Source organism: Hemitrygon akajei, chromosome 17, assembly GCF_048418815.1.
Source record: "Hemitrygon akajei chromosome 17, sHemAka1.3, whole genome shotgun sequence".
NCBI lineage: Eukaryota > Metazoa > Chordata > Chondrichthyes > Myliobatiformes > Dasyatidae > Hemitrygon > Hemitrygon akajei.
The window spans coordinates 36,225,497-36,246,411 of record NC_133140.1 but is presented as its reverse complement, the minus strand read 5'-3'; the positions used below and the strand labels follow the sequence as shown (position 1 = coordinate 36,246,411).

General features: G+C 39.7%; 1 protein-coding gene across 9 annotated transcripts in view; it reads left to right on the top strand.

The window, feature by feature from the left end:
- tsnaxip1 (translin-associated factor X interacting protein 1) overlaps window positions 1-20,915 on the top strand; it is a 62,705-nt gene that overhangs the window by 41,263 nt on the left and 527 nt on the right. For 8 of the 9 annotated variants that reach the window (XM_073069905.1, XM_073069911.1, XM_073069909.1 and 5 more), the window contains 6 exons: window positions 3,282-3,337; window positions 4,284-4,412; window positions 6,536-6,694; window positions 7,802-7,911; window positions 15,403-15,523; window positions 17,643-17,749. In XM_073069905.1, the coding sequence (XP_072926006.1) occupies window positions 3,282-3,337; window positions 4,284-4,412; window positions 6,536-6,694; window positions 7,802-7,911; window positions 15,403-15,523; window positions 17,643-17,749 (682 nt within the window). The remainder of the gene's footprint in view (window positions 1-3,281; window positions 3,338-4,283; window positions 4,413-6,535; window positions 6,695-7,801; window positions 7,912-15,402; window positions 15,524-17,642; window positions 17,750-20,915) is intronic. The other variant, XM_073069914.1, reaches the window with a different exon arrangement.

Genomic DNA, 20,915 nt, shown 5'->3' with positions numbered 1-20,915 from the left:
CCTTCCCTTCCTCCCATGGTCCACTCTGCTCTCCTGTAAATTCGGTTTTATTCAGCCCTTTAACTATTCCACCTATCACCTCCCAGCTTCTCATTACTTTCCCCCTCCCACACCACCTATCTTCCCCCTCATTTGGTTCACCTGTCATCATCCCCCACCTTCTTATCCTGGTTTCTTTCCTCCTCCCTTCCAATTTTGAAGAAGTTCCTCCAGTATTTTTTGTGTGTGTTACTCTGAATTAGCAGAACATCTTTTGTTTATCAATTGCCATTTGTAGAAAATTCCAAATTTCTCCTGCTCAGTTCTGGCTAAACCCAGTATTTTCAGTTGAATGAGCTGGCAGAATGAATTTTGAAATGAGGTCTGTAACAAACTTGGTAACATGAACCAGATCCACAGAAACTCACATCATTTGTCCCATTAGGATAGTAGAGTGGGATTAATAAATGATGGAGAATGATGACACATGTAGCCTCTCTCTCACGTAGGGAAAATTGTGGTACCGTGGAAACTAAAAGAGAGAGTAGCAGTGAGGGAATGAACAAAAAACTATTAAAGTCATTGCTAGATTACTAGTCTTCTTTTACACTGAACATTACTGTTCCTTTCATAATATCTGTTACGTATTTCAGTCTAGACATCCAAGTGGATATTTTACTATCCAGCACATAGGTAAGATGCAGTTATTCACATTTTCTTAACCGTCCGATAAAATCACATAAAAGCAGGGGATAGAACATTTTAGGTAGTAGGCAGACTAATATTTCTCACTATATATTATTTTGTCTGCCAAGCTAACAGACAAATTGAACATTTTTTATTTGTGTTGGAGATCTTGGTATTGGTAGCATATACTGGCCTCTCTAATTCACTTGATAAGCTGATGGTGAAACATAAGACCATAAGACATAGCAGAATTAGACCATTCAGCCCAATGAGTCCGCTCTGCTATTCTGGATCCTGGATCCTGGATCCCACTCAACCCCATACACCTGCCTTCTTGCCATATCTTTTGATGCCCTGACCGATCAGGAAACTATCAAATTCTGCTTTAACTATACCCACGCATTTAGCCTCCACCACAGTCTGTGACAGAGCATTCCAAAGATTCACTGCTAAAAAAAAAATCACTGCTTACCTCTGTTCCAAAAGGTCACCCCTCAGTTCTGAGGCTGTGCCCTCGAGTTCTGGATACACCCACGTTAGGAAACATCCTCTCCACGTCCACCCTATCTAATCCTTTCAGCCTTTGGTAGGTTTCAATGATATCCCCTCATAGTCTTTTGAATTCCAGTGAGTCCAGGCCCAAAGCTGCCAATTGCTTCCTCACATGTTAACCCCTTCATTCCCAGAATCATTCTCATGAACCTCCTCTGGACTCTCCCCAATGACAACACATCCTTTCTAAAATATGGGGTCCAAAACTGTTGACAAAATTCCAAGTGTGGCCTGACTAGTGTCTTATAAAACCTCAGGATTATCTTTCTTTGTTTTTAAATTCTATTCCCCTTAAAATAAATGCCAACATTGTGTTAGCCTTCTTTACCACAGACTCAACCTGTAAATTAATCTTCTGGGAGTATTGCACGAGGACTCCTAAGTCCTTCTGCACCTCTGATGTTTGAACCTTCTCTCCATTTAGATAATAGTCCGCACTATTGTTCCGTTTACCAAAATGCATTATCATACATTTCCCAACACTGCATTCCATCTGCCACTTTTTGCCCATTCTTCCAATTTGTCTAAGCCCTGTTGTAATCACATTGCTTCCTCAGCACTACCTACCCCTCCACCTAACTACATGTCATCCACAAACTTTGCCACAAACCATCAATTCCATAGGATTGCCATAGGATTTTATCTTGTTAAGCAGCTTCATGTGTGGCACCTTCTTGAGTATCTGCAAAAAAGACAAAAACAGCCACAATGTCTATCCATGTCAGGGCAGAGTGCAAATTGACGTAAGAGATACAAGTGATGGTGATTTCATGCAACTGCTGCTCTTGGCTTTCTAGACGGGCAGGTTTGGAAAGTGCTTGTTGTCATAGTCTGGGCAAATATCAACAGTGCATTTTATTAATGGTATTGTATTCATCCAAGAAAACATACTAAATTCAGGTCGAGAAACCCACATGTTCTCTCTGATGCTGACAAATCTCTTCTTTCAATGTATAATTGAGATCTTCATTTTTCACTTTATGCAGTGTTTTTCTATTTTTCATTAACTTCTGTTCATTACATATGTGAAGTGACATCATAGTTGGAGCCTGAAAGCCTGTGTTGTTCAACAGCAGATTCTTGATGCTGCTGAGCTGCTTTTGTTACCCTGCACACATTACATTTTCAATATATTAATGGCATGTAATAATTTTTACTGTTAAGTACATGTGTGATGAACAAGAGTAAGACAACGACTGCTTACAGATGGCACAAATTCAGAGTCTGAGATGATGGTGAACCTAAGCTATCTCATTATATATTCCAAAATCCAATATCAGCCCAAATAATTTCAGATAAGGGGTATTCAACCTGCTACTTCTAACTTGTGCCTTGTAGATGGTGGTACAATTTTGTGATGCCAACTGCTAGGTCACTTACTACAGAATACCCAGCCTCTGGCAGTGTTTATGCAACTGATCCGTTTGAGCTTCTAGTCAATAGTGACCCTCAGAATATTGATAGTAGGGTACTCACCAATGGTAATGTGATTTAAGGATAGGTGGTTAGATGCTCTCTTACTAAAAAACAGTCATTGTCTAGCTTTTTTGCAGGATTAATATTTCTCTTCACTTATTAGCTGTTGGCTGAATGTCATCAATGTCTCGCCGCTGCAATTTAATGCTCTAACCACATTATTATTAATTTTGTGTGAATATTTCATTGTCACTTTCTCAACAATTATAGCGGAGATTCAAGACCCACTCATCAACTGTAGAGTTAAGGCTGATTTAAAATCTTTAAAGTAATGACAAGCTCATTCCCCAGAAGTGTAATAAATTAGTAATATACAGGCAAATGTCAATCACAGAGAATTTTGTATTAGAATTAGATGTTTTGTACTCTCCTTAATAGATTTGCTTACATAAATAGTAATTAATCATTGCAAGTTTAACTATTACATGATTTTTTTGATCAAATCACATATTAAAACGTAAATGAGTGAAAAAGAAACTGATAGTAAATCAAATTTTAGATAAAATTCTGTTTGCCCTTTTATAATGTATCTTGTTTTAATTATTCAGGGAAAACTAATGCATTGCTTTTGCTTGAAATTTGAACAGACCCTCAGATGGCAGATGATCTAAATAAAACAAAGGAAGAATACTTTGAGGGATTGGTATGAGTTTATAATGATTCATTTAATGTTACAGTAGTGTGAAATTGTTTAGCATGCCCATCTATTCAAAGGTAGTTTCTAGCACATTTAGCTGAATAACCTAGAGGACTGATATATCTTCTGACTTGAAGTAGAAAATCCTTGGGCTTCAGATGTTTTACATGTTTGTCATCCATCTAATTTTTTTTTTTTGTTGAGCATTGGTTGAGGTGCAGGGGGAGGTGCAGTGATTACAATCTCCTTGTAGATCTAATAGGCTTCAAGGCAAACATAATTTGGATATAAAAAGAAGTTTTTATCATCAAAAATTGAGTATAAAGCCACTCAACTGTTTTTAGTTGATTAAGAGCCATCAATATGTAATTGTACCTGTATACTGTTGTACTGTAGTTGATCTTTAGTTAGTCTGAAATACAAGCCTAACAAATCAGATTATAGCATCAAACTTCTATATATAATAAACAAACCTACTTGACATATTTGTGAAGCAGTTTAACACTATGCATCATATTAGAACCATTTTGTTGTTTCCCAGTGAGAGTGGGTAATAAATGGTGGTTTTTACCAATCATGCTCTCTACTTGTGAAATAATTTGATTAAAAAACCTCACAGTTGCCCTCCTAATTCAATATCAATCCAAAGGGCGGCAAGAACATTAATTTCTAAAAACCTTGATTACTGGATGAATTTATGTGATGCCCTTAATTACTGCTACATGACCTAAGTGTTTTACAGCTATTTTCTGCAATGCTGCATGCTAATATAAGCAGTAAATTTGTATACTGTAACTTTCAGTGTATTTAATTAGAAACTTGATTTCCTGATTTTTTTTATATGAGGGAGGCTATCTTGTTTTTCAAATACTGTCATGGAATCATTTATGTTAATCTTTCCTATAAACTCAGAGCAGGAATTTTAAGCATGGTGACTGTATTTTCTGTACAGGGTACTGGAGAAGATGTTATTCTTTTTCTTCGTCATGACGGTCTTGTCCAGAACATGAATTTGAGCAAGGAGAATATAACCAGTGTGCTAAAAGAAATCTGGAAGGAAAAGATTGCAGATGACCTTCAGGTTTGTGAATCCACTCCTTAGTACCATGAAAGTGGCTTTCTCAGAATTAAAATACACCCTATCCTTGTTATATGCGGGGGATATGTTCCTCCCAGTCGACGTATAATGTGAATAATCGTTTAAATGGAGAAAATAGGGATGTGTTCCAGAGGGCTTCTTAAATATGTCTTATCTGTAATTTATTCACATTTTCATACCAATACGTCACAAAAGCAGTACCACAAGGCAACATTAGTATTATATTTAATCAATTTAAGGTAATATTCAATGTAATAAATCATAGAAATTCAACATACTGGGGTGTACAGTACTCACCAGGTGTGTTCGTTCTGGGAGATGAGTGGGTGTTGTGGTGTCGGGCAGCTTTACATGGATAAGGTGGACATCGAGCACAGCAAGGGGTGAAGGAAGGCTCACAGAACGGCAGCAGGAGAAGATACCGGTTTGAAGAAAGTGCTGAGGGTTGTTTGCTTGGCAGCATTTTGTTTTCCAGCATAAACTTGCTTGTAGGGAAGAAGGGTTGACGGCAGGGAACAACTGAAATGCCGACTCCATTCTAAACTTGGGTCCATGTCCATCACCATTTGTGCCAAGTGTTCCGACTTCCACCATTCCCTCACCGTTGGTAAACTCCCGGGATTTTCAAAATCGTCTGTTGCTTGCAGCATCTGAGAGAGAGTTCGCCGCAAAAAAAAAGAATGTGGATCATCACACCTTGGTCGAGTGGCTGAATCAGCGATGTTGTGTTAGGCGTCAGGAAACACACTGTTAGATTACATTGAATGCTGTCCAAGTGTTTAGGATGGGCTGGCGCATTGTCAAGCAACAGAACAACTTTAAAGGCAAGATTCTGTTCCTGGTAGTAGCATCCCAGAACTGTGTTACCTTCACCTGATGCCACACTGTTTATAATTTCCAACATTTTTTTCAAGTGTTAAAGCGGTTCTCTGCCGCTTGGCTGATGGCCCAGGACATGACATCAGACACCTTGGAAGCATAGTTAAATATTTCCAGCACAAAATCACTGCACCATAGGTAAAACCAACAAAAGTTTGAGTGCAAGATCGCACATCCACACCTTGCCAAAATCAATGCGAGACTGGCGGAAGTGAGACTGTGAGACATGCGCACGTGACTTGTATTGGCGGGAAAGTAGTGCTCCTCGTATGACTGTGAGTTTTGGACGTATATAAGGAGATGTTGGTAGAAATAGGTTCCTCGCATAACTGAATCAGCACAGTCTGAAGATGCATATAACGAGGACAGGGTGTATGCAAATGTATAGAAATCTAGCTCAATGTCACTTTTTGCATAAAATTAGCTGAAATCAGCTAAAGTGGTAGAATTACAACTCAGGTGTCATCAATATCCTTCTGAAAAGAAAGAAAAATATCTAGAATTTTTAAGCAGCCACTGCTGTCAGTGAGCACAATTGTACTTTTTAATCCCAACTCATCTTTGAGGAATCAGCTGTTGACAGTCGGAGAATTGTCTCAACTGGAGCAGGGTAAAAGAAAAAATATTTTGTCTAAGATTTGATTTACACTTGCTACTCGGAGGTAATATATGTAGGTGGAAAGTAATTGGAGAAAGGGCTGTGGGATATTTTCAAACTGCCAGCATTCAAAGATGAGACACCATTTGTTGAGGTATTAAAGAATTTTTATATTATAATTACTCACTTTGGAAAAAAATAGAATTTTAAAATATAATTATGATCTAACATCCCAAAGACTTTTATCAACCTGTAAAAGTGTGATGGAAGAAACATTTGAGACCCAGCATAAAACTTCTGTTGAGCTCGGGGCGACAGAGTTCGGAGTTCAATTCTGTTTGTCATCTGTAATTTTATGCATGTTTTTCCTGTGGAATGTGTAGGTTTTCTCCATGTGCTCTGGTTTCCTCCCACAGTCCAAAGACATACCAGTTAGTAATCATTGTAAATTTTCCCGAATAGGCTAGGATTAAATTGGGGTTGCTAGATGGCGTGGCTCAAAGAGCCTAATCCGCGCTGTATCTCAATAAATAGATAATGGTAAATGTGCCTTTGGTAAAATGCCCTGTTTTCTATAAAGGTGTGTGTAATGTTTGAAAATTCTTTATTATTCTTCCCCAATCTGCAGAGTGGGACAAGTTCCAATCTTCCTGAATTTTTCCATAACTTTCTCCAGAAGAAATATGGAGACTCTGCCACACTCTGGGCTTACAACATTTACTATGGCTGCAGAAACCATCAGACAGATGAATTCATCAATTTGTTTTTCTGCATTATCAATGGAATTGTGAGTTTCAGTGCTCCTTATCTGATAATATTAGCAAGATTCAAATATTTTAAAATTACTCTAGTAGATATGCGAATTATCCCAGAGTCGGCCACACACTTAACATTCACAGTATGTCATCAGTACAAATGTGATGCATCTGCAACAAAATGTAGCACATTCCTAATATCGCTTATTAAGATGCTGACAGCCACAGATAAAGCTGAAGGCAATGGAAGCAAATATGATGGGGTGAGGGGTAGTACAATGGAGTGCCGGTACTCAGGTGCCCATTGGCACTAGTGATCAAAGCCATTTGTATCCCAATATCTTGTACATCAAAGTGCCTCTGTTGCTGCAATTCATAATTGATTGTTATATACCACTGATCTGTGCCAGTAATGTCTGACTGATCTATTAAGCGCCAGAGAAAAGATGGATTAAAAGTAAAAGCATAACATCATCAAATAAATCCTTATTCTCTCTAAGTGCCACCCTGGCAATATCATGCTTCTGTTTTAAAATATTTGCCCCACAAAATAGCCAAGAATTTTCTTTAATCTCCAATAATTTGCATCTCTAAGCAATTAGACTCCACACTTCTTCAATAATTGCTCATTTTCTAAGTTGCAAAGCTTAATTAGCAATCCATTGTTAAAAGGGTACATGCATTAATTACAGAACAACTTTCTTTGGAGTGCTTAACAGGTAATTACGTAATTGCCAATGCAACATCTTCATGAACATGACAGCATGTTGAAAGTGAGATGCCACATTTTGGTCTTATTCTCAATGCACAGGACATCACTTCTTTGCACAAGATGCAGCAAGCTCATTGCTGATGTTTGTATTTGCACAATTTACATTCTCAAGATTAATGGAACAGTAAAACAAAACTAATGGTTGACAGCTGTACTTTCAAGGGAATGAAACTTTGGATTTGTTTTGCCAGTCCTTGCTGGTTCCTTATTATAATTTTCTTATTGGAAAAGACATGTGGAAATAAGATTTTTACCTAATGGAAGTGAGAAAATGAATATCTTCAAACTTGGCCAAGTTTTTAGAAAAAAATTATAGATGAGATGTTCTATTATCTCACCATGCTTATGTTTGTTCTTGACAAATTAGGTTGATGAAAGTGTATACCATGGGCAGATGCAACTTATTACATATCTGTGGACTGAACTGACAAATCAAGACACTGCCGGAAAAGGCATCCTTTCCAAACAGGAGTTCAGGTTGGAGTGGTTAACAGTTGTATTTTGATTACTTGACTTTTCAATTACACAGCACAATAGGAAAAACAATTGCATTTTCAATTGGAACCAGAGTTTGAACTTCATACATTCTTAAACCTACTGAATACAACTATTGATGGATTTAGTCCAGTGGAAGACAGGGTTAAAGCAGAACCCTTTGTTACTAGAGAGGCCAACTCTATGGTTTATGACCAGTAGTAGTTCCAAATTTTTTAACAGATCGGGGAAAAGAGGCTAGACTGTGCAGGCGCGTGACGTAGCGTGTCAAAGGTTTAAAAAGGAGAGGAATTTTTCAAGAGGCAGAGAGTGAAGAATTAAAGACATCTCGGAGAGAAGCCATTTTTTTTCAACAGATCGGGGAAAAGAGGCTAGACTGCGCATGCGCGTGACGTAGCACACCAAAGGTTAAAAAAAAAAGACCGCCATATATAGCGGCCATCGTCGGAGTGGACTGAGTCAGAGTGGGACAGTTTTGGCTCAACGGGCTTCGGTGTGAACAGGCAGAGGCGAGGTAAGTTTTGTTCGCTTAGAGTAGAGAGAATGGCAGGCAGGATGTTGGAATGCTCCTCTTGCAGGATGTGGGAAGTCAGGGAGACCTCCAGTGTCCCTGACATAGACACCTGCAAGAAGTGCATCCAGCTGCAGCTCCTAGCAAACTGCGTTAGGGAACTGGAGCAGGAGCTGGATGACCTCCGGATCATTCGGGAGAATGAGGAGTTTATAGATAGTAGCTATAGGCCAGTTGTATATGGCAGTTACGCCAAAGGAGCAGCACACAGGTAATTGGGTTACTGTCAGGCGAGGGAAGGGGAAAGGACAGGCAGAGCAGGGCTCCCCTGTGGCCATTCCCCTCAACAACAAGTATACCGATTTGGATGCTGTTGGGGGGGGGGGGGGGGTAGTGAGTTACCTGGGACAAGCTGTGGAAGCCGGATCTCTGGCACTGAGTCTGGTTCTGCAGTGCAGAAGGGAGGGGGGAAGAAGAGGAGAGTGGTAGTGATAGGGGACTCGATAGTTAGAGGTACAGACAAGAGGTTCTGTGGTCGTGACAGAGAATTCCGGATGGTTTGTTGCCTCCCGGGTGCCAGGGTCAGGGTTGTCTCTGATCGCATGCACAGCATCCTGAAATGGGAGGGTGAGCAGCCAGATGTCATGGTACACATCGGTACCAATGACGAAGGAAGAAAGAGTGAGGAGGTCCTGACGAGTGAGTATAGAGAGCTTGGTAGGAAGTTAAAAAGCAGGAGCTCGAGGGTGATAATCTCAGGATTGCTGCCTGTGCCACATGCCAGTGAGGGTAAGAATAATATGCTCTGGAGGATGAACATGTGGCTGAGGAACTGGTGTAGGGGGCAGGGTTTCAGATTCCAGAATCATTGGGACCTCTTCTGGGGCAGGTGGGACATGTACAAGAGAGATGGGTTACACCTGAACTACAGGGGGACCAATATCCTTGCAGGGAGGTTTGTTAGTGCTGTTGGGGGAGGGTTTAAACTAGATTTTCAGGGGGATGGGAACCAGAGTGCCAGAGTAGATAGTGGAGCGGGGGTGAAAATAAATGATGTTAAAGTTTCATGCAAAGTCATAAATAGAAGGGTTGTGTGTGGTGGTAATAATCTTCTGAGGTGCGTCTATTTCAATGCGAGGGGTATTGTGGGGAAGGCTGATGAGCTGAGGGTGTGGATTGACACATGGAATTCTGACATTGTAGCCATTAGTGAAACTTGGCTACAGGAGGGGCAGGACTGGCAGCTTAATGTTCCAGGGTTCCAATGTTTCAGACATGACAGAGGCAGAGGGATGGGGGGGGGGGGGGGCGGGGTTGGCATTGCTAGTCAGGGAAAATGTTACAGTAGCGCTCAGGCAGCACAGATTAGAAGGCTTGTCTACCAAAGGCCATAAGGGTGGAGCTGAGAAACAGGAAAGGTATGACCACATTAATGGGGTTGTATTATAGACCACCCAATAGCCAGAGAGAATTCAAGGAGCAAATCTGCAGAGAGATAGCAGACAACTGCAGGAAACATAAAGCAACACACACAAAATGCTGGTGGAACACAGCAGACCAGGCAGCATCTATGGGGAGAAGCGCTGTTGATGTTTCGGGCCAAGACCCTTCGTCTGGCCTAACTGAAAGAAAAGATAGTAAGAGATTTGAAAGTGGGGGGGGGGGGGGGAGAAATGCAAAATGATAGGAGAAGACCGGAGGGAGCGGGGTGAAGCTAAGAGCTGGAAAGGTGATTGGCAAAAGGGATACAGAGCTGGAGAAGGGGAAGGATCATGGGACGGGAGGCCTAGGGAAAATAAAAGGGGGAGGGGAGAACCAGAGGGAGATAGAGAACAGGCAGAGTGATGGGCAGAGAGAGAACAAAAAGGGGAGGGGGGAAAATAAATAAATCAGGGATGGGGTAAGAAGGGGAGGAAGGGCATTAACCGAAGTTAGAGAAGTCAATGTTCATGCCATTTGGTTGGAGGCTACCCAGCCGGTATATAAGGTGTTGTTCCTCCAACCTGAGTGTGGCTTCATCTTGACAGTAGAGGAGGCTAAGGATAGACAACATAGACAGCAGGAAACATGAAGCTGTGATAGTAGGGGATTTTAATTTTCCACATATTGATTGGGACTCCCATACTGTTAAAGGTCTAGACGAGTTGGAGTTTGTAAAATGTGTTCAGGAAAGTTTTCTAGATCAATATATAGAGGTATCGACTAGAGAGGATGCAATATTATATCTCCTATTAGGAAACGAGTTAGGACAGGTGATGGAAGTGTGTGTAAGGGAACACTTTGGTTCCAGTGGTCATAACACCATTAATTTGAACTTGATCATGGATAAAGATGGATAATGGATAAAGGTCCTCGTGTTGAGGTTCTAAACTGGAAAAAGGCCAAATTTGAAGAAATGAGAAAGGATCTAAAAAGTGTGGACTGGGACAGGTTGTTATCTGGCAAGGACGTGATTGGTAAGTGGGAGGCCTTCAAAGGAGAAATTTTGAGAGTGTAGAGTTTGTATGTTCCTGTCAGGATTAAAGGCAAAGTGAATAAGAATAAGGAACCTTGGTTCTCGAGGGATATTGGAACTCTGATAAAGAAGGAGAGAGATGTATGACATGAATAGGAAACAGGGAGCAAATAAGGTACTTGAGTATAAAAAGTGCAAAAAAATACTTAAGAAAGAAATCAGGAGGGCTAAAAGAAGACATGAGGTAGCTTTGGCAGTCAAGGTGAAGGATAATCCAAAGAGCTTCTACAGGTATATTAATAGCAAAAGGATAGTAAGGGATAAAATTGGTCCTCTTGAAGATCAGAGTGGTTGGCTATGTATAGATCCGAAAGAAATGGGGGAGATCCTAAATGCAAACACGAGGAAATCTGCAGATGCTGGAAATTCAAGCAACACACACAAAATGCTGGTGGAACACAGCAGGCCAGGCAGCATCTATAGCGAGAGGCACTGTCAGCATTTTGTGTGTGTTGCTGAGCTCTTAAATGGTTTTTTAGTGTCTGTATTTACTAAGGAAACTGGCATGGAATCAATGGAAATAAGGCAAACAAGTAGTGGGGTCATGGAACTTATACAGATTAAAGAGAAGGAGGTGCTTGCTGTCTTGAGGCAAATCAGAGAAGATAAATCCCCAGGACCTGACAGGATATTCCCTCGGACCTTGAAGGAGACTAGTGTTGAAATTACAGGGGCCCTGGCAGATATATTTAAAATGTCGGTATCTAAGGCCGGAGGATTGGAGGATAGCTCATGTTGTTCCGTTGTTTAAAAAAGGCTCTAAAAGTAATCCAGAAAATTATAGGGTGGTAAATTTGACATTAGTAGTAGGTAAATTATTGGAAGGAGTACTAAGAGATAGGATCTACAAATATTTAGATAGACAGGGACTTATCAGGGAGAGCCAACATGGCTTTGTGTGTGGTAGGTCATGCTTAACAAATCTATTAGAGTTTTTTGAGGAGGTTACAAGGAAAGTGGATGAAGGGAAGGCAGTGGATGTTGTCTACATGGACTTCAGTAAGGCCTTTGACAAGGTCCTGCTTGGGAGGTTAGTTAGGAAGATTCAGTCGCTAGGTATACATGGTGAGGTAGTAAATTGGATTAGACATTGGCTCAATGGGAGAAGCCAGAGAGTGGTAGTGGAGGATTGCTTCTCTGAGTGGAGGCCTGTGACTAGTGGTGTGCCACAGGGATCAGTGCTGGGTCCATTGTTATTTGTCATCTATAACAATGATCTGGATGATAATGTGGTAAATTGGATCAGCAAATTTGCTGATGATACAAAGATTGGAGGTGTAGTGGACAGTGAGGAAGGTTTTCAAAGCTTGCAGCTGGGAAAATGGGCTGAAAAATGGCAGATGGAGTTTAATACAGACAAGTGTGAGGTACTGCACTTTGGAAGGATAAACCAAGGTAGAACATACAAGGTAAATGGTAGGACACTGAGGAGTGCAGTAGAACAGAGGGATTTGTGAATACAGATATAAAATTCCCTAAGAGTGGCATCACAGGTAGATAGGGTAGTAAAGAGAGCTTTTGGTACATCGGCCTTTATAAATCAAAGTATTGAGTATACGAGTTGAAATGTTATGGTGAGGTTGTATAAGACATTGGTGAGGCTGAATTTGGAGTATTGTGTACCATTTTGGTCACCAAATTACAGGAAGGATATTAATAAGGTTGAAAGAGTGCAGCGAAGGTTTACAAGGATGTTGCCGGGACTTGAGAAACTGAATTACAAAGAAAGGTTGAAAAGGTTAGGACTTTATTCCCTGGAGCATAGAAGAATGAGGGGAGTTTTGATTGAGGTATATAAAATTATGATGGGTATAGGTGGAATGAGGTATGCGGGCTCACTTTTAACATTTAAGAAAAACTTGGACAGGTACATGGATGAGAGGTATATGGAGGGATATGGCCCGGGTGCAGGTCAGTGGGACTAGGCAGAAAAATAGTTCAGCACAGCCAAGAAGGGCCAAAAGGCCTGTTTCTATGCTGTAATGTTCTATGGTATCACCAGAGAGGGAGGTAATCATAAGTTCATCCAAATTCATCTGTAAACTTAACAAGCTTTGAGGTATTCATGATGCAATGAGTAAATTCACCAGAAAATTCGCACATGAAGATTTCATCTTTGATTTTTTTCCATGCTTGAGTAATCGGAAATGTAATGATAATGATGAACTGGTTTAGTGAGAACATGGGCTTGCATTTCTGATTGGTATTTAATGATCCCTTTGGGACAGTGCAAGTCTGAATGTTGGTAAGCAAAATTACTGAAAGCAGCTCTGCAGGTTGACTCTGTGGTTAAGAAGGCATGTGGTGTATTGGCCTTCATCAATCATGGGACTGAATTTAGGAGCTGAGAGGTAATGTTGCAGCTGTATAGGACCCTGGTCAGACCCCACTTAGAGTACTGTGCTCAGTTCTGGTCACCTCACTACAGGAAGGATGTGAAAATTATAGAAAGGGTTCAGAGATTTACAAGGATGTTACCTGGATTGGGGAGCGTGCCTTATGAGAATAGGTTGAGTGAACTCGGCCTTCTTTCCTTGGAGCAACGGAGGATGAGAGGCACTGATGGTGTGGATAGTCAGAGGCATTTTCTGAAATGGCTAGCACGAGAGGGCACAGTTTTATGGTGCTTTGAAGTAGGTACAGAGGAGATGTCGGGATAAGTTTTTTACACAGAGAGTGGTGAGTGCGTGCAATGGGCTGCTGGCGATGGTGGTGGAGGCGGATATGATAGGGTCTTTTATGAGAGTACATGTAGCTCAGAAAAATAGAGGGTTATGGGTAACTCTAGGTAATTTCTAAGGTAAGGACATGTTCGGCACAACTTTGTGGGCCGAAGGGCCTGTATTGTGCTGTAGGTTTTCTGTGTTTCTAAATGTTACTGTTGCAAGGACAGGATCAGTCCTTCATTGATCCTGTCCTTCCAATGTCAAACAGTTTGCTTGCTCTCAATCTACTACACATTGAAGAGATATTAGATATACCACAGTGGTTGGTGGAATACCATTGAAGTTATTCCTGCAGCATGCACTGCAGAATAAAAGTGATTTTTTTCAAACAATGTTATCATTACAAAAATAAATCACGAACAATTTATGTATTGAGATGAAAAGTAGCTGAGGTTAGCTAAACGTACAACATGTTGAAACTTTGCAGGGCAAACAAGATAAGCTGAGTCACAGATATAACAAATGAGAGCATGATCTTAAATCGTTTAACCATCTGCATTTTTCTAATACACATTATTTGGTGAAAAATAATTGTAGAGTACATAAAATATCTTTATGCTGTCAGAATTGAAGTATTTTTCTGTGCTTTGCACGAATTTGACTTATTCCAACATAAATTTGCTATAATCTTTCCCCCACCACTTCCATGCAGGACCTAAGATTTTATTTTCTGATACTTGTGTTTATGCCTGTAAAGAAAATAAAGGGTTATAATCATAATAGTGAAGCAATGGCATGCATTGGCTTGTTCAGTGTAGAGCAGAATATGTGTTGAACATAACCCAGTGTAGATAAACATGGTCCAGCCTGATACAACAGTTGTGAAAGGAACTTAATTTGTTTTGGCTACTGAAGACTATAGCTTCACTTAAAAATCAATGAATATTATGATTAAGGAAACTTGCAGGTGATTTGAAATGGTCTGAAGTTAAAAGGTGGAAAATGGCTCATATGGAGATGTGAAGCACAGACCAGTAGGACTAGGTGTGGTGGTGGATGGTGGGCAGTTGAAGGCAGAGGTCACAGACAAGAGGCTGCTGGATGATAGGTGGAAACAGTCAAAGGAGGAGGATGGCGAAGACGTTGGCTGGATCCCAGATATGAGAGAGATGATTGGCAGGTGGAACAAGGGTTAAGAAAAGAAATGCAGATGGATTGATTTGTGGATGATGGGCAGGAGAAACCAGGTGACATATCTAGGTAATGGGAGGATTGCAAAGGTAAACAAAAGAGGTGGACTGATAAAAAAGAACAAGAACGCAGGAGCAGTGGATTATCTGAAATTGGAAAATTCAGTATGTTTATATACAGTAATTTAGTTCTAGGCTACCAAATGGAATAAAAAGTATTGTTCACCATGTTTGTTTTTTCAATATTCAGTAAGTTTCAATGAGGTCCCCTCAGCTATTTAAACTCTAACAAGTACAGGCCCAGAGCCTTCAAATACTCCTCATGTTAACCTTCCCATACCTTGCAAACTTCCTCTGGATCCATTCCAGTGCCAGCATGTTCTTCCTTAAATATAGGGCCCAAAACTGCTCTACCTCTGTATTACTTCCTTGTTCCTTTATTGGAATTCAAGTTTTGAACTTAAATCCTAGAGTAAAACTGGAATCTGGACAAGAAGCTACCAAGTAACAAATATTTACAGTTTTTCTTATATTTATATTTATATATTTATATGTAACTTGAAAACAAAATCTCTAACTTGTTTCTTACAGTCAAATCTTGAAGTCAGCCTTTCCAAATAAGACTGAAAAATACATCAATGAGCTTATCACTGCTGCAACAACTCAACTTAGAGACAGCAAGAAAATTAATTACACAGCTTTATTTAAGGAGGTAATTTAAATACAGCCATGCATAACTAACAATCAAAACGCTATTCAAAGATATTCAGACATGCAGCTAAATGAATATAAGAGTTTCACTGTTTTTTGATGGAATCCTGACAACTTCTTTACCCAGTTTACAGAAAAGAAAACCTAATATTGCAATACAGTGGAATGTGTGAAGTGGGAAGAGGGAGGTCTTTAGCTTTAAGGCTCTTTCTTGATTGGTTAATAGTTTTCCTGTTGGGTTAGGTCATTTTATTAAGTTTCAATGTTACGATTGATGATCTGAATGAAAAAAAGCATCGAAGAAACCTTAACTGGCATATATTGAGAGTCCAGTCATAGCAAACAATAGCTCAAAAGTATTTCCAATTTCCAAATTGCTAAATGCATCTAAACAGAAAGCTACTGAGCAATCGTATTGTAAAGGCAATTACAAGCAGCATCACACTCTCGGCCCAGTAATTCATTTTACGATTCAAAACTTTCTGTATCCAAAAAAAGAGTTTATGATAAATAGCATTATTGACAAAATTGCCAGCAAGTTCAGGGTAAGGTATAATTAGCTATGAATTGTGATTATTCATAACTTGTTGATTAATTTATACCAGCAGCCCCTTAGTGCCATTAATTGCCTATTACACATGACATGGAGTTATGGTCCATAACTACCCATGCAAGCAAGTACCCTTTACATGGCTATTGAGGGTGAAATGCCGATCTATTTTTTGTCCTAGAGGTGGAACAATTTAAGTTAAATCTCATTCTTGCGTTGTTGTAAACTCTGCTTAGAGCAGTCCCCAGGTTACAACAGGGTTTTATTCCTGAGAACTGTTTATAACCCAATGAACAAAATCTCTGTGTGGGAGAGGATTACAGAAATAGAGGAAAGGTGCAGGCGTGGGAGGAGCAGCCGCCAGCCAGCTTCGCTGATTCACTCAGCAAGTTTGCTCAGTTTTCAGCTTAGCTTGGCCTGACCCAGCTCCTGATTGTTACCATTCTTGGGTAGAGGAAGAGTGGATTAATGGAAAGAGCTCATTTCCTCCCAGCAGGACATGCCTGCAGCATTGCACTAACAACAAATCCATCCATCCATTCTGTCTCTCATTCGTATGTATGAGGTGTTGTTAGGGCACCTGTATTTAAACTGAACAGCACAGAATGAATCAGGTTTACTATCACTGGCATATGTTGAGATAATTTCTGCTTTGTGGCAGTAATACATTGCAACACAAAATAAAAACTATAAATTACATTAAAATATACATATATAAAATAAATAAGTACAGTGCAAAAAACGAGGAAGAAATTAGTGAGGTAGTATTCATGGGTTCGTTGTCCATTCAGAAATCTGATGGTGGAGGGGAAGAAGCTGTCCCTGAAACATTGAATGTGTCTTCAGGCTCCCGTACCTCCTCTTTGATTGTAGTTATGAGAAGAGGGCATGTCCTGGAATATTTGCACCTTTAGTGATGGATGCCACCTTTTTGAGGCATTGCCTTTTGAAGGTGTCCTGGATGCCCTGATTTTTTAAAACTGTTTCTTTATTTCTCTTGTTAGAACATAAACTTTTCCATTTTTCCATACATGCTTTTCCTTTTGTCCTTTGTTCCTCTCCGACATTTAGACTTTCCCCAATCCATAATGTTCAATAGTTAAGGAGATTCATGAACTACCCAGATATACCATTAGTCAGAACTGTTGTCTGCTCAGGCTTTCCACTAAAACAACTAGAATACTGTGTATTTTTATTTTGATTAAAATCAAGCAATCTCCTGGAATATTTTCATGCAATTTTTTTTATCCTGTATAGACGATTAGATTATTTCCTCAGCAAGAATATTTTATCCTCAGTCAGTCCACGAAAGGTACTGCATAAGTGATGTACAGGCTAAACTCAAAATAACACCGATATGAAATACAACAACACAGCGTCTTCAATTTTAGTTTTCTGAGCACTATTTTCAAAGGAAAATTTTGCTTGCATGTGTGGTTATGTATTCCATGACTTCATTTATGTCAAAACTTCCCATTCTTCACAGGAGAATTTCTCTGAGCTCCTAGAGAAGCTACTTTCAACTTAGTAATTTCATCTCTGATTTTACTATTCTTCTGTTACTTTACAGAATGAAGATGATACAGCAGGATTGTTTATTACATTGCTACAAGGCCAGTACTCAGCAGAGAAAATTAAGTACCTTGATGAATTAAGAAATATGTTGGAAGATAAAGAGTAAGACAGACTTTATATTGATTTACATTTCAATAGAAAGATGGAATAAGTATTGCAAATGGCATTATACTGTCCATGGCTGGATGCAAATTACAGAAGTTGAATTGAACAGTTCTGACTTGATAAATCAGAGTCAACTTCTAAATAGTAATGAAGCTCTAGCTTTTGTTGCTTTAAACATCAAAATATTTTTAAATTCTATAAAATTTTAAATAATATTCCATTTTAACTGAGTAGGGATAGCATAACTTGCATGATGGTATTATCCATCATAATACAAGTGTAATTACAAATTTTCTTGGCAGAAAGTTACTGGCAAACTAGATTTGAGATCATCACAACAATTATTAACAGTTATATTTTTTGTTGGACGGAACTTCACAGAATAGTTACTAATTTCAAGTTTCTTATTTAGTTTGCCTTAATACATTCTAAGCAATGCTAGACTACAATTAGTATATTTGTAAAAATTTTAGCACAGTACTATCAAAACTGATAGAACTTGTAATATTTCAGTGTAAAGACAAATCAAAAATGAATTAATTCAGAGCTAGATAAAAGACAGGGCCCCTCAAACAACACTTATCTAATATGCTGCAGGGAGGCAAAGCACTAAAAATCCTCTCAGCATTGATCTGTGTAGTCCTTTTGCTGGTGAACATAAATGATGTACAATGTAGCTCTGATTAAAACATAGAAAACTCAGTAAGTTAAATGTAAGCCAGTATGGACAAAATAGCAGTTTTAAATTATCACAACAGTGTCTTCTTCTGAATGTGATACCTGTTTACTTTCCTATCTAAGCTGGTCTCCAATTTGCTCTGTTCCTTAGAAAGTTCATTAAGGTTCATTTTCAAAAGGAGCTTCTAGACTAGGATCCACTTACACGTATTTACTATAGTTCCTTAGACGGCTTTACTAAATGTTAATAAAAATACAAGCATACAGGTTATGACATTATGTAGTTAAATTTACATCTTAAGTATAAAGTGAGTAGAACAGGGGCTAAGAACACAGCTTGTGGTGCACCTGTACTGATGGAGACTGTGGAGGAGATGTTGCCAATCCAAACTACTTGGGGTCTGCAAGTGAGGAAATCAAGGATCCAGTTACACATGGAGGTATTGCAGCCTGCATTTTGGAGCTTAATGATTAGCTTTGAGGGGATGATGGTATTGAATGCTGAGCTGTAATCGATAAAGAGCATCCTGATGTATGCATCTTCACTGTCCAGATGTTCCAAGGTTGAGTGAAGAGCCAATGAAATAGCATCTGCTGTTGACCTGTTGTACTGGTAGGCAAATTGGAGTGGATCCAAGTTGCTTCTCAGGCAAGAGTTGATGTGCTTCTCCAACCTCTTCAAGCAATTAATCACAGTGGATGTAAGTGTTACTAGACAATTGTCATTGAGGCAAGTAACCATGTTCTTGGGTACTGTATCATTGAAGCAGGTGGATACTACAGACTGCCTAAATGAGAGGTTAGAGATATCAGTGATATCAGCGACATCAGTGATATCTCTAACCTCTCATTTTGGCAGTCCGTAGTATCCACCTGCTTCAATAATACAGTACCCAAGAACATGCCTGAGGTGCAACTTGGATCCACTCCAATTTGCCTACCAGTACAACAGGTCCACAGCAGATGCTATTTCATTGTCTCTTCACTCAAACCTGGAACATCACTTGACATTTTTCCACTCCATTTTGAACTCCATCTGCCGCTTCTTAGCCCAGCTCTGCAATCCATCGTTGTACTAAATCCTCTCAATGTCCCAATCGTTTTGCATTGATTTGTCATGCTCAATCAGAAACTTGGTACACACTTTTTAAAAAAATACTGCCCAAGCAGGAGTTACAGAAATTTCAGTAAATTCACAAACTTGTTTCAATGTCAACTGAACTTCAGTGAAGTGCAACCATATAGCTAACTGATGTTTTAATATTTACAAGTAGTATAATTTAAGCAAGAAAAGATTACACAACACACACAAAATGCTGGAGGAACTCAGCAGGTCAGGTAGCATCTATGGAAATGAATAAACAATCGATGTTTTGGGCCAAGACCCTTCTTCAGGACTGGATTGGCATATTTGACCAATGACCTTTCTCCCTGCCTCTCTCTCTGTTTTGCTAATTGTAAAAAAACCACATTTGTACATTCTAGTTCTGCTAAAAGTCTTGCCATATTTTCTAGCTGAATTGCCATGTATTGCTTGCATTTTTGTCTTTCAACACTTGTACCATTTTCCTTCAAATCTTGATAATCTAATGGTTGGTCAAAGAATTGCAAGGAAGTAATCTTCTTGTCCTCTTAACTGGAAGATCTAAAGGGAAAGCTTTTGACGTAAAATCTTTCAACAAAATAGTTGACATTTTGGGCCAAGACCCTTCTTCAGGACTGAAATGGAAGGGGGAAGATGCCAGAATAAAAAGGTGGGAAGGGGAAGGAGGCTATCTTAGAAGGTGATAGGTGAAGCCAAGTGGGTGGGAAAGGTAAATAGCTGGAGAAGAAAGAATCGATAGGAGAGTGGACCATAGGAGAAAGGGAAGGAAAAGGGGACCTAGGAGGAAGTGATTGGCAGGTGAGAAGAGGCAAAAGGTTAGAGTGGGAAATAGAAGATGAGGGGAGGTGGAGGGAAAAAAATTACTGGAAGGAGAAATTGATATTTGTGCCATCGGGTTGGAGGCTACACAGATGGAATGTAAGGTGTTGTTCCTGTACCCGGAGGGTGGCCTCATCTTGGCACAAGAAGAGGCTGTGGACTAACATGTTGGAATGGGAATAGGAATAAGAATTAAAATGTTTGGCCACCAGGAAGTTTTGCTTTTGGCAGATGGAGCAGAGGTGCTTGATGAAGCGGTCCCCCAATTTACGACGGTTGTTACCAATGTACAGGAAGTTGCATTGGAAGCATCGGACACAATAGACAACCCCAGCAGATTTGCAGGTGAAGTACGGATTCATCTGGAATGACTGTTTAGGGCCCTGAGTGCGATGACGGAGGGTGTGAATGGGCAGGTGTAGCACTTGGGCCATTCTAACATACTCAGTTAAACAGTCCAAGGGAAAATCCTAAGTATGTCTAAAGGCATAGCACTTCTGGTCTGCAGATGTCTTAGTTTCTGATCCCCAACACCAGTAAGTTTAAGATATTAATTTCCTT